This window comes from Alosa sapidissima, chromosome 16, assembly GCF_018492685.1.
Source record: "Alosa sapidissima isolate fAloSap1 chromosome 16, fAloSap1.pri, whole genome shotgun sequence".
Classification (NCBI taxonomy): Eukaryota; Metazoa; Chordata; class Actinopteri; order Clupeiformes; family Clupeidae; genus Alosa; species Alosa sapidissima.
In genome coordinates this window covers 25,202,225-25,216,133 of record NC_055972.1, presented here as the reverse complement: position 1 = coordinate 25,216,133, position 13,909 = coordinate 25,202,225, and the positions used below count along the sequence as shown (strand labels likewise).

The 13,909-nt window shown below is 43.8% G+C and overlaps 1 protein-coding gene across 6 annotated transcripts in view; it reads right to left on the bottom strand.

Annotated features, from left to right (window-relative positions):
* lyst (lysosomal trafficking regulator) overlaps positions 1-13,909 on the bottom strand; it is a 133,907-nt gene that overhangs the window by 105,117 nt on the left and 14,881 nt on the right. For all 6 annotated transcript variants that reach the window (XR_006023359.1, XM_042065972.1, XM_042065975.1 and 3 more), the window contains exons 3-4: positions 10,111-10,202; positions 3,056-3,254 (exon numbers count right to left, since the gene is read on the bottom strand). Coding sequence is in view for 5 of the 6 variants with exons in the window: in XM_042065972.1 (XP_041921906.1) it covers positions 3,056-3,254; positions 10,111-10,202 (291 nt within the window). In the remaining variant the exon portion in view is untranslated. The remainder of the gene's footprint in view (positions 1-3,055; positions 3,255-10,110; positions 10,203-13,909) is intronic.

The window sequence follows — 13,909 nt, the reverse complement described above, 5'->3', positions numbered from 1 at the left end:
CCCCAGGTAAACAAGGGCCCTGGCAACATCCACTCATCAAATTGTTCATGTTCTCAGGGCTTACGACCTAGGCCTACACAGTTTATGCTTAAAACTGGGAACATTTCTGTGCCTGAAATTATCAGATTCAATTACATAATCATCTTTTCCAATCTTAAACAGCCTGGACCATGCCTGAATTTTGGCACAGTGCCTGGGAACTTTAAGCCCTGTATTCTTTTTCAGTTTTCATTGACCACTCCTAACATGTTGGTTCCATTCTGATTGGTATTCCCATGACCTTTGTAATCACAAAAAAACAGCAATAACATTCACTTTACTCTACGCTATTTTCCTTAAAGAAAAATAGAAAAGCTCATCAGATTTGGCCATCCGAGTAGACAAATGAGCTAGACGTGACGCAGCACTCCAGAGACCATGAGCAACGGCTGATTCACCAGCGTCTCACTAAAAAAAACACACAACGAGAGAGAGCAGGACACACTGGATGAAGGCGGCAAAATCCGAGGGCATATTGGAGAGATCTCACTGCGGCAGGACGGAAAGACCAAGACTGCAGTCATTCATTTAGACTTGCACTTCTCATGCATCTACAACAGAAGTCATTTATTTGATCACCACCAAACCAAAGCAGCACACAGTGGTCATCATGGCCCGGTTTCCCATACGGATTAAGCCTAGTCCTAGACTAAAAGAACAACAATAAAAAAAATATCCACTGTAAAAGGCTTAGAGTCTATGAATGGGGTTAATCCATCCAGGTACAGGAAACAAGCCTCATATCAGTTTCAGGAACCTGTGCCAGTATTTGTTCATATAAGCCTGGTGTGAATACGTTCCTGGTTGTGTCAATGGGTGACTCACGCCTGACATACAACATAGCAGTCGAGAGCAAACAGCACAGTAGCAGGAATAAAATAAACAGATGAAAAAGGGCTACAGGACTCCGAACCCAGCTGAGCTATTGGCAGCGTGTGCTAATGGGTGAATGCACAGCCAGATAGCTCTTTTAAAAGGCTTGATTTGTGTGTGGACGCACTGCATACTGGAAGATACTGGGGACTAACAAGGCGGGAGAGAGGATGGAACAGAGGATGCTCTCTTAAGCATCAATGGAGCCGATTAACATGCTCTGATCCATTAAATTGGAAATTTTCATCTAACAAATCTCTGCCAAAACACAATTTACTTAATTTCCCTCATCAAAGAGGAAATTATTTTTTTTGGCATTAACTAAAAAGAGAGAGCTGTGTTTGGTTGGAACGTAGAGGAGTTTGATTTGAGCATATCTGAATGAATAAAATCAGTCATGCAATTTCTCTCAGGCAAACTAACCCAGACAGAAATCAAGACAAATCGACAGTCATCATAAGAGCCATCCCTCTTAACACCACCACAAAAAAACAGCCTACCTGTTTTTTTTTTTTTATTATTATCATTCCATGTTAAACCTAAGAACACAGGGAAAAGCCACAGGTATAGCTTCGGAATGATAAATAAAAGGCGAATGGCTAAGGCTTCTTCCTTACTCTTCCTGACTCTCCCTTTTCTTTTCTTTCTCTCTTCTCTCTACTCTCTTCTCTTCCTTTCTCTCTCTTCTCTTACTCTCGCTCTCTTTGTCTCCCTCTCCCAGTGTTACTGATGTTTAGCATGTGTATTTCTGACCATGGCAGTATAAGAAAAGGCCTCTGTGGTGGACCTGCTGTGGATTTGTCGAGTCTGTCACTCATGACCCCCTGGAGGAGAGTCAAATACCACCTGCTGGTGAGTTCCAAGCAAAACATTAAGATGGCCTGATCCCATCAGCTGCTTCCACTTCTCTCCTCTGGGTCTTCATGATGACGAGTGAAAAGAGAGTTCTTTATCCCAAATCTAATCCCTCATCTTGACCATTACTGACAGAAAATGCATGGAAAATGTGTTCAGGGACCAAAAATGGAGGCATTCTGTTTTCATGTTGTCTTTTTATCCCCCAAGAGCTGCCTACATCTATGTCATGTTGCCAGGGTTTGTGGACATTCTGGTCCCTTGTGCCCCCAGCATATCTGGCGCCTTGATCTACCAATTCCGGTCGGGCTTGCAGTGGCAGGCCGTTTGCAAATTGCATGGCGGAGGTACGTCCCAAGACTCAATCAAGCTGCTGTGGGAACCGCCTTGACAACTGAGGTGTCAACAGCTCCTGATGGATGACAACAACGTAGGGGACCTACTCGACAAAGACGACAGTCCTGCGGTCATGGGGGGTTTTCAGCTTCTCACTGTGGCTAAGGGCAGCACAGAGGCAAGAACAAGGCTCAGAAAACATCTGCGGGGAATGCAATGCAATCTAAATGCAAAATAATCTCTCTCTCTCTGAGAGAGAGAGAGAGAGAGAGAGAGAGAGAGAGAGAGAGAGAGAGAGAGAGAGAGAGAGAGAGAGAGAGAGAGAGAGGTCCGTCACTCAGAAGTGTGCAGGGATTAGTGGAGGTCTCAGCGGAGTTTTTGCATGAAGTGCACTGAATCAAAACCTATTACCATTTCACTGTGATCAGAGCAGAAAATCAATTTGTGGGTTTAGGTGTTTCTGCGTAAGAACATGAGGGGATTTAGCCGAGTTGACACAAAGTCGGACTGATGAGGTGAATCAGAACGTCCATCCGTCTCTGTGAGAAGTCACTCTCCAGGGTGAGAATGAGAATGTGTGCATGTGCACATAGAGTGTGTGTTTGTCTATGTGTATGTGATAGGGCGGTCACTTTACCTTTGAAAATCGATTGCACAATCGATTGGACCAACCAACACAAGTTTGTGTGTATGTATGTATATGTGTGTGTGTGTGTGTGTGTGTGTGTGTGTGTAAAGTATGTGAGTACAGTATGTGTGTGATTGTGTCTACACATGAGAGTATGGGTGTGTATGCGTGTGTGTGTGTGTGTGTGTGTGTGTGTGTGTGTGTGTTCGCTGGTATACTGGTGATTAGGTATATTATGTATGGTATGCTATGCATTAGCATAACTGCTAACCGGGTAAAGTAGTTACCACACAGGAAAGGTCATCAGTGTGAATGCGCTCCTACCTGGTCTATGATGGAGTCCAGGGTGCTGAGGAGCAGGAAGCCGCGTCCTCGGACCAGGTACTCCCCCAACGCCACCATGTGGCTCTCCTCCTCCTCATCCTCCCGCGTTTCCGACCGCTGGGCCACCGTACTGCACAGCTGCAGCACGTCCGTCAGGAACTCCCGCGCCAGCGTGTTACTGGCCCCGCTCATATCCAAGCTGGAATATGCGCACACACGCACGCACACACACACACACACACACACACACACACACACACACACACACACACACACACAGGCGTACAAAGAGAGAGGAAGGGTAGGACAATTAACACATACACAGGGAGGAAGGGGATAACAATAATCACACAAACGCACATACACACACGCACATAGACACACACACACACACATCAGAAGTTAGCGCAACATGCCTTATCTTTCATGGTTTCTTATCAACATTTTTAGCATAGGAAGGGGATTGGCCAATGACTTGAGAAAATATCTGCCAAAATACAAATGCTCACAATTAGATCCATCATAGAGTGAGGAAGAGCCTAGTTCTTGCAAAATGTTTCATACCTCTAAGGTCATATCTTAATCTATGTTTATCACCATGCACATTTTTCCTGTGGTAGAATGGCACTGCCTGTGGCTCAGACCAAGGTTACGCAGAGAGTTCCTCACTGGCACGCCTCCACTGCCCTCACTGTTTCAGAGGAACAGCCCAAACTTCTCGAGAGGAAGTCAACACGAAACGTGGAGAGGTAAACCAAACTGAGAAAAATCATCTGAAACTGACCTTTTGAAAAAGCAATACAGAAGAATTTCTTCTAGAAACCTCTCTCTACTTTGCATGTACAGTACACACTTTGCATCTACTTTTTACTCAGGCACAACTCTGCACAAAACAAAACACACAGAACAACGACAGCAGCAGCAGCAACAGCAGCATCAATGAAAACTGGTATCCAAGTCCCCAATGGAGGGGGGGCAGCAAGGGAGAGCAGCAAGACATCAACGGAGGAAGATTACCTTGCTGCAAACCAGGAACCTCCTGACTGCTGATGTAACAGATGTAGCCTAATGCATTTCAAAGCTCAGGCATTCACATCTCTAGTGTTGGTCATGCAGTAATGTAATCAAAAGCGCAAAAGACACAACAGGGATCCTGTTCAGGGAAGGCTGCTGGGACCTTGGATGTGTAACCGAAGGTTACGCAAAATTACCCTCCTCACAGATGGACCCTTGACAAGTTTGTAATGATTAGAACTTGAGCCCAATATAAAATGGTCAACATTTAAATAGATCACTGCCTCAGACACCTCTATTCCTTGATTCAATGTCTCTCTTTCTAAAATTACATATAAAACATAGGAGAGCCATGGCAGGATCGGAATGAAGAAGCAGCTTGTTGTCTGGTTGTTAGAGCACCAATTCCTTGGGCCATCAAGGAAAACACTAAATCCTCAGAAGGCTTGGAGTCAATTTCTTCAAGACAAATCAAATACCACACCATTCCAATAGAAAAGGACCGCACCAACTCAAAAAAAGTCATTATTTTGGTGCACATGTGGAAATAACACGTTTTGTCCAATAAGATATTGTACCTTCTAAAAAATGTTGACGTACCTTCTGAAAGTGCAACCGATTAACAACAGTAACCAGATATTTAATTCTCCAACAAATCAACTTAAGTACATTCAATAACTGTGGTTTTGGTGTAGATGATGGTAGACTATGCCAACTATGAAAGTCATCAGCAAACTTTAGAATGTACTGTATCTATTCTCAAACTTGCTCTGTTTGTGACAAGAATATAAAGACGATGGAGTGGCCTACATATCCTTGGAGGTAACTGGTGGATGAGGAGAGTTTGCATCAGAGAACACAAATCACCTTTCACGCAATGTGATAAGTCTAAGAAGCCATCCAATAACACCAACATAAAGACTGGTTCAAATGCTGAAATGTGGCTTTATGGTGTTTAACACAGAAAACTAATCAATGAACAGTAGTCATATTTAGCAATTACATGGCTGCTTTACCTAAAAAAATCATGACAGTTCTTCCTTTCAGACAAGTGGAGAGGAAGGATTAGCATGGAGCATTTGAACAGTTACACGGAGACATTGAATGCTTACTTAGGGAGATAGTGTGTATGCAAACCATGAGACACAGAATCACGGTTCCTGCGGCCCTTTTTCGGTTGTCTTTTTGTCTGGTCTTGTCTGGTCTTCCCGTTTCATTGGAAGAACAACAAACTACATATCAGATCCTAAAGTGAAAACGTATCTGTGATGAAGTATTTTCAGAACTAGGCAGTACAGGGACAGCCTTGCATTGTAACTGATATGGAACATAATTCAAAGATAATTAAAATCTTTATCTTAAAATACTAAGGGGAATAGAGACACTACTCTACCCATTAGATGAAGCGTTCTAGGTCTTCTTCTGACAAGTCATCACATGTGCTACTGTGAGCCCAATGAAACCCCCCGTCCCGTGAAAAACACTTCTTGATGGATCAACTCAATTATTTTCCTTAGTAGAGCCACACGTTTACCCTCTGAATGCAGGCAATAGGCTTGAACTCACATTCAAACTATTCCCCAATTCCACTAAAAAATGAGGAAACGCAAGAAACACATGCACACATGCGACACGCCTCTTACCCTCATAATCTTGCACACCAACCACTACACAGCTCCACAAGTAAGACACGGCCCATTCCCCACGCCTACCTCCTACTACAAGCCTGAGGTGAAGTTGTAGACCGGCACCATTGTAATGCTCCTCCAGGGCCGGGAGAGATCAGCTCCATTCATCCCGGAAAAGAGGAATATTCCCAATCCCATCGAGCTCCTCAAGTTCTGCGTCACATTTGTCCACAGATTGCCTGAGGTTTTGAGGCTGCAAGCTTTCTGCCCTGTCGTGCAAATTCCATTAAATCGGAATTTCAAATGGAAGCTTTCCAGATTTTGAGTTGATCAGTGCATCACATGAAAGCATGTGATGTCACATGGCACTGGGAATGGCACTAGGAGGCAATCATCGGTCAGCCTACTGCTACAGGCTGTGAGACACTTTAGCGCTGCTCAGAGCTCTGAACTCAAGCACACCGATATCCCCACCCCTACCACTGTCATAATGACCAACACAATGGGCTCTTGAGGAAGGAGCACCAAATAAATCTGGGCCTGTTTTCACAAAGCATCTTCAAGGCTAAAAGTAGCTCCGAACTGGCTGATTTAGAAGAAGCTCCTAAAAATAACATGTTGGTCCTAACTTTAGGGCTCCTAATTTTTTGTCAAAGAGTAATGAAGTCCATCAGCACCAAATACATCCAGCATCACCAACCAATCACATAACATACTCAGTGCTGAAACAGTCTCAATGTACAAAAAATAAAATAGCTCCAATATGAAGATACTGAATTTGTGGGCAGTGTATATTTCTAGCCTGTGACACATACATATCTGTTGTTTATTTACAATGAACTCATGCCTACTCATCGGCAAAGGCCTGTCACTCACTCACTCACTCACACTTTCTTATAGACGCTTGTCATTCTCATTCTAGAGTTCAGTTGACTGACACAGACTCGTTCAGTCACTGCTGTGGGACGTCTCTGTTTAAATCCCCATCTTCAGACTCTCTGCTTTGTCTCCCCCCAGCAGGCCACCTCGCATCAAAATGGCTTCTGTTTTACATTTGCTTTAAAATAATGGTCTTTTGTGAACCCCTGGTTAGAGCACTGGCCTGCTTTGGAGGGGGCCAGACCACGTGAGGCTGCTATTAGTAACTAACTGTCCATCAGGAGGCAAAGGCTGTGAGGAACTTCAGTTCTCAGCACATAGATGACCTTATTACAACAGTAATGAATATTCGGCCCTTAGTGAACATGCAGTAATGTATTTATAATCTTAGGAAAAATTCATCTTAAGAGAAATTAATCATGACATCATTACAGACCTTTACACTGCTCATGTTCACCACGCCCACCCCCCCAAACAAACAAAAAATATATATGTATACATACCGGTCGGTTAAAATACAAAGGTTCATGCAGATGACTTGGATATACCATGTGAAGTCCTCAATTTCCACTTGGGTTATGGCTGTGCTGTGTGTGACCAGCGAGTCACTGTGATACTCCTGTCTACTCAAAGTGATCAGAAAAATACTGACGCCACTCTCACCTGCTATGACTATTGACTGTTTTAAAGTTCTGCAGAGCTCTTCCGCCTCCCAGGAGAGGGGTCTGCATGTGTTAGTGGAGCACCACCCCCCATGACCACTACGAGTCACAAGGCTGGTTAAACTGTAACCAGCACCATAAAAGTTATGATGACCGGGTGTGACCGCCGCAATTGCCCCTGAGGCGTCCTATTTATGACGAAGTCTGTTGTGCTATTTAAACCCCAAGATCATCACAGGTGCAATTTAGCAATTTTATTAAAAAGGCCACATATAAAACTCTCAAACTCTGTCTCTCAACTCTCAAAGACTCCTTACACAGGAGTAACATGACATAATTGTTGAGAATTGTATACTGTTTCTGTTATTGAGTATTATTGTTATATGATGAAATGTTTTGTTATGACAAGCTCTAAATATTATGTTCTTTATATAAAAGACTGTTGGGTCAAGGACAACAGGTCCCTTGTGTCTGCTTGAGACCATTCAGTTGGACTGCTAAGTGCGTGCCCTCCTTCATGTAAACTGAAACTAAAAAATCATGAGGCGATGACACAAAGGTCAACTGTCTATCCAATCCATATCTAATCCATTACTGTAGCCATAGCAGGTAAACAAATACATTCTTGAAATTAAAGTGGGATTTGGCAGTTGGGGGAACCCTAAAAGCCAGTGACTGTTCAACAGGAAAAACATTTCTATGTAACGTTACGAAAACATGCGTGCGCAACTAGGAGGCAGAAAGCACCATAGAACAGCATAGAGCAGTGCTCTCCATGAAAAGAATAAAATGAGTTTTTCAATTCGAAATCACGATGGTTAGAGAATGTTCAATATGTTCAATATCCCTAACGGAATGCATGACAAAATACGATGTTATATAAATAATGCAAATGAACGGCAAACTCTGAAATATAGTCTGAAATGAGATGTAATGATCATTCAGACAACAGGGGTATACAAAAAAAAATTGCGATTGTAGCTTACAGCAGCCGACTATTAGGTTTATAACGTTGTGGACGCCCACCAAGCGTCTTCTGCCCCACGGCTGCGTGCGCATCTAGTTTTGTTGGAAAACGGGAAACCCGTGTATTGAGTATCGTTGTGTAGCAATACTTTTTGGACAAGAATGGGTAGCTTCTTGGTCACCTCTGTACACGCAAAGAATAAACTCACCATTTATTTTAACAATATCATCGCGCTATCTGGTTGGTATGAAAGAATATATTTACTATTCATTTATCTGAGGTGACGGAACTGCGTTCCTCCCCGTTCCCCCCCCACTTTAACCCCTGTATGTGACAAGTTGGACTTAAGACTTTTCCCGTCATTCAAATTAGTGCATTAGGGCCTCAACAACTGTGTCAACAAATGTTCCTATGATCTAACTCTGCTGCTTGTGAGAAAACAATACTCTGCACTGAGACCCTCTGATGTAATGAAATGTCAGTTCTTGTTCTGCACTAATGTACTGATTTTAAATGTTAAAATGCGTTATAGAGTTACAGCATCCATTCCTGTTAAAATTAAAAGTGCAACTCTTAAACAGTAAAAAATGCAGTATGCAACATTTTAAAAAAGTCACTTGAGGTGAAACAATGCTAGAGCAAAATCAGTACTTTCACTTTTTCTTGAGTCCCCTTCATTCATGTTCCATGCAGGATCAGCAAATTAGTTTGGCGATGACCAGTGGGTCAGGCAAAACACTGCTTTTACTGGAAGGGCCCCTGGAGACTACACAAGGCCAAAGGCTGCATTTCATGACTTAAAATGAAAACGAAAGTAAATTGGCAAAGCTGCGCTCACGAGTCCACTTCCTCCAACCTCCTTGGTAGAGAAAATTAAAGACGGATTTGTAACTAGGCCATGTTGCACAGCGTAATGAACTTCTACGTGTACAGATTTGAAATGTGTGTAAAATGTGTGTGAGCCTGTGAGATAGGAAGGATAGGTAGAGCTCAAGAAGAACATATTCATGACTTTTGGTGTCTGACTGTATTTGCAGAATACACAGGTGTACCTTAAAATCTATAAGGCTAACTAGCATGGATAAATGAATGCAATGAAGATTAATACTTTTGTTGTGCAAATCCGGGATCTGGAACAATTGTCTGTGATATGGTCACCCTAGTTGTATAGTGGTCAACATCATCAGCACGTGGATCTAAGCAGTGAGAACTCTGAGGTATTTCTCCCTACCGGAGTAACTTCAGACAATTGATTTCACTGGGCAACAACTGACCATAGAGGGAAGCAGAGGGAAGCAGCACTGGCATGCCTTTACACTTGGATTGTGGCCTCTCATGTACCAAACTCTCCCTCTCTGTGGTTGGGATTTTGTTTGTTTCCTTAGATAATTTTCTAATCACATGACAGTGATTAGGAGGACCAGTGAAAAACAAAGCTAATGAGGATGAGCGCAGGGAGGGCCACGCTGCACTGTACCACAAAGAGGGTCTTTCTAGCTCTGATTTCTCCGAGATGTCATGTTCCTTCTGCTCCCCGCTAATTAACGCCGCGTTGGCCCCGTGCCCGGTTTCCTGATCCTTGCCCATCAGTCTTATGGCAGCGATCCACTCCGGGCAAAAATTGGGGGAGAATCGACCCGCCATGTTCTGCACCGACTCAGAGATGTACTGTATCAGATGAGGTCATAACTAGGTGGTTATCAGCAAGTCAGTTTTCAGGTCTGCTGAATAATAATACGTTTTGTACTGTATGGTCTGTAGAAATCTGCATTATGCTTATAAATGCAGCTATAATGTCAAATTAATCTAAGACATAATTCATCTTTTTTGGCTCAAGGAAGGAAGGAAGGAAGGAAGGTAGAAACTACGAGTACCTCAAATTACTTAAATGGAAAAACCACATACCAGAACTTCAGTGCATCTTTGGAGGCTGTGACGTGGAGGTGTCGCACACAATGGAACAGGCAGAGGAAACCCTCCAGACACTGTAGACTGACCTGAGGACAGAAGAGGAGAAGAGGAGCTGGTAAAGGAAGCAGGCAAGCACCCTCAACCACACACACACACACACACACAAGTGCAAGTGCAAGTAAACAACGGCAACACATTTCCGCTCACCTACTGAGAGCACACAGTCACGCTCATCACGAACACAATATGACCTGGCAATCTTTGGCATTGTGCATGTCTCAAACCTGAAACTAAAAGACTCCAAGTACTGCCTTTCACACAGCTGAAGACTGCAAAGTGAACAGACGAGAAATCTGTTCAGAGTATTACTCAGGAGAAGCAAAGAAAGGGAGAAGCACCTGACTTTTTAAGAGTAGGATTTGAACATGACCCAGGTCTGTCTGTCTGTCAGTTTGTCTCTCTCTCTCCTGTGAGGTCCGGCTCACTGAAGTGCAAGAGTGCGAGAGGCAAAGTCCAGCCCTGTGAGCACACCATGCGGGCGACTCAGAGTATCGGGCCAGCTGAAGTGTGAAGGCCACTCCACTTCCCGCTTAGGCTCAGAGGCCACGTCTACATGTATGTAGGTACAAATGACCCAAAGTCTACACATTCACACAGGGGCCACACTGGTCATATGCACATCAAGAGTGCATACAGCAATGAACTGTTTTACATGGCGCGCGCACACACACACACACACACACACACACACACACACACACACACACACACACACACACATACACAGGCGTACAAAGAGAGAGGAAGGGTAGGACAATTAACACATACACAGGGAGGAAGGGGATAACAATATCACACAACACACAACACACACTTCCCATCCTAATATTGTGAATATTGTTCAATGCCCACCATTATACAAGCTACAGAGGGACAGGCTACGGAGGGACAGGCTCTTACACTGCCACCCACTTGACCTCTTTAACCAGATAAGTGGAGTAGTAGTGGCGGGAGATGCATGCACACGCGCGCGCACACACACACACACACACACTAACACACACACACACTAACACACACACTAACACACACACTAGGGTGATCCTGAGTGGAGAGTGAGGAGATCAGGCCTGTGTAATCCTCTCAGCTCTGCCTTCATACATTCACACACAGGCACCAGCTCAGCACCGATCTGTCTGTGTGATGTCTGCAGTCTGAGCCAAGCTTAAGTCGGCCCGTAAACCTGTCGGCAAGTGGAGTGCCGTCTACAATGAATCATACCAACTTAAAAAAGAAAACGTTTATCATAGACACAGCCTGGCACTATTACAGACTTTTAAAGGAAGTGCCTAATAAAACTTGAGAATATTTCACCATGAACATCCATTCAATTCAATCATGATCAATAGCAACTGTACAAATATGCCTGTGCAAACAACCTAAAATTCTTCATAACAAAATAACAGCAGGCTCTGCAAAGCAATTGGTAAAACTACAATGACTGGCAATATTGTGTGATGGGAAATTGATGACTGGGCCTGAAGTGTGATGCAGACACAAAAACACAGGCAGGTCTGCCTAATTCATTCAGCTACAACTCACTTCATTCAGAGGAGGAGGAAGAAGCACCTGCCCAGTGGGGGTCTGCGTCTGTGTTGTGTCTGGAGTTACAGGTGTGCAACACAAGGGGCTATGCCATGCCAGAGTAAATTACTGAACAGAAAACGAATCAGACCATGTCCTGAAAGCTGACAATGTCAGACTGCAGCGTGATGAAAGCCTAAAGGCTAAATGTTATGGTTAACCGCCGTTCATTGACAAGCATACACAGTGAACCATGACAACTAAAAGGCACAATTTGCTAATAAAAGCATTCTTAGTGATGGTGAAGAAATGGTGATGATGGTGACCAACTGTTTTTGTTGACTGTGGTTAGTAGTGGTTTTGCTAAAAACAAACATGCCAACAAACACTCCTGAAAAACACTCTGACCATGTTGGATTCTCTCAGGGCTAGCAGGCTGGTACTACATAACAGCGTGACACAGAGTAGTGTACTACATACCATCGTGGCAAAGACTAGTGTACTACATACTGTACCAGCGCGGCACAGACTAGTGTACATACCAGTGTGGCACAGACCATAGTACTACCAGCGTAGCACAGACCATAGTACTACATTCCAGCATGGCACAGACCAGTGTACTACATACCAGGCAGCATGGCACAGACCAGTGTACTACATACCAGCATAGCACAGACCAGTGTAGAGGCCAGGGGGAGTCTGTGCCATGCAGTCATGAGCAAAGAGCCACTTTTGCTCCACATTTCCATAAATAAAAAGGTTTGCGGGTGAGGTGGTCAGGCTGGGTGAACTTCCTTTGCTGATTGCATCAGAGACCAGAGATCAAGAGGGGACCTTCATCCTGTCAAACAGGTTTACCTTATTTAACCCCGGCTGCATCAGGCTACATGCAGCTAGCAAAGCGGAAGAAAGATATGATAAGAAGAAGGCATTTGATTTTATCAGCTCATATGAGAGTAGGCCTTTTCTCTCTGTCTTGCATCTGTCTAATAGCTCTGATTGATCAACAGAGTAGTCAGCCATGGCAGTGAAAACGTTGAGGGACAATCCGAATCCAGGCTGTGCAAGTGTTTTTCTGACATCTGTCACTCTTTAGAAATCAGGAGAGTGGAAGTTCCCTTAAGTAAACACACCCAAATAATGAATGTAAACAAAAAAAAACAGCAATGAGAGATGGAGCGGGAGATGGAGATTTGAACCAAAAGTGGTCATTTCTGGGGAGAGCTGGCCAGCTGGGTTTTCTGCTTTACTACAAACAATCCAAAATGAACACCCTGCAAAGGCACTGGGCCAATTTAGCATGGCTGGCCAATTCTGTCTTATTTCTTTAGAATGTACACTTGTACACCTTGTTTAAGTTAACTGAAACAAAAAGTTAAGGAGACATGGTCTAGTTCTACCAAAATGCTAAAGAAATTGCGGTCATCATATGACAGGTGCCAAACTTTAGGGATTTAAAGGAGAGAAGTCCAGAGATCAGTTGTCCCTCCATTCTCAGGTTGCTGCAAACTTGTTTCAATTCATTGGCACAAGGATGCAAAAGTGCATGACTCCACACCATCCAAGTTTTGAGCATGACTCAAGCCATTCCATTTCACAGCACACACCGAACACAAAACACACCGACTCACTCACTCACCAGCTCCCGTAGGGATACAATGACTGAGGGTTGCCTTTCCACCTATCAACCTGTAAACCCAATCCAGCAGGAGAGACTGCAGCAATGGAGTCACAGCACACCAAGGAGCTAGACATAAAAAAGGAAGAGAGGCAGGACACAGAGAGAGAGACAGGACAGACACACAGAGACAGGACACACAGAGACAGGACACAGAGAACGCACAGAAAATGGAAGGATGAGACAAATGATGAAAATGGAAGCGAGCAGAGAAGTTATGAGTTGCAGTGATAGGAAAGCTGACAGAGGAGGCTTTAGAGGTGATGAGCGGTTTTAATCAGTCATTAGAGACTGAAGCACTCCGCATATACAGTAAGCACCGACATGAAGACACGGTCACCTGCCACACACATCAGTGCTGACATTTTTAACTGACAAGCAGTCAATAAACAACGGAATGAGCGTCGTCAACAAAAATAGAACTGAATTGTTATCGAAGCAGCGACAAAGCTTGATGCTGGTGTGTGGGGGTTGTATTGAAAACAATGGAATCTAACGTAATCAATCGAAAGTGACGTGTGCGTGTTAAAT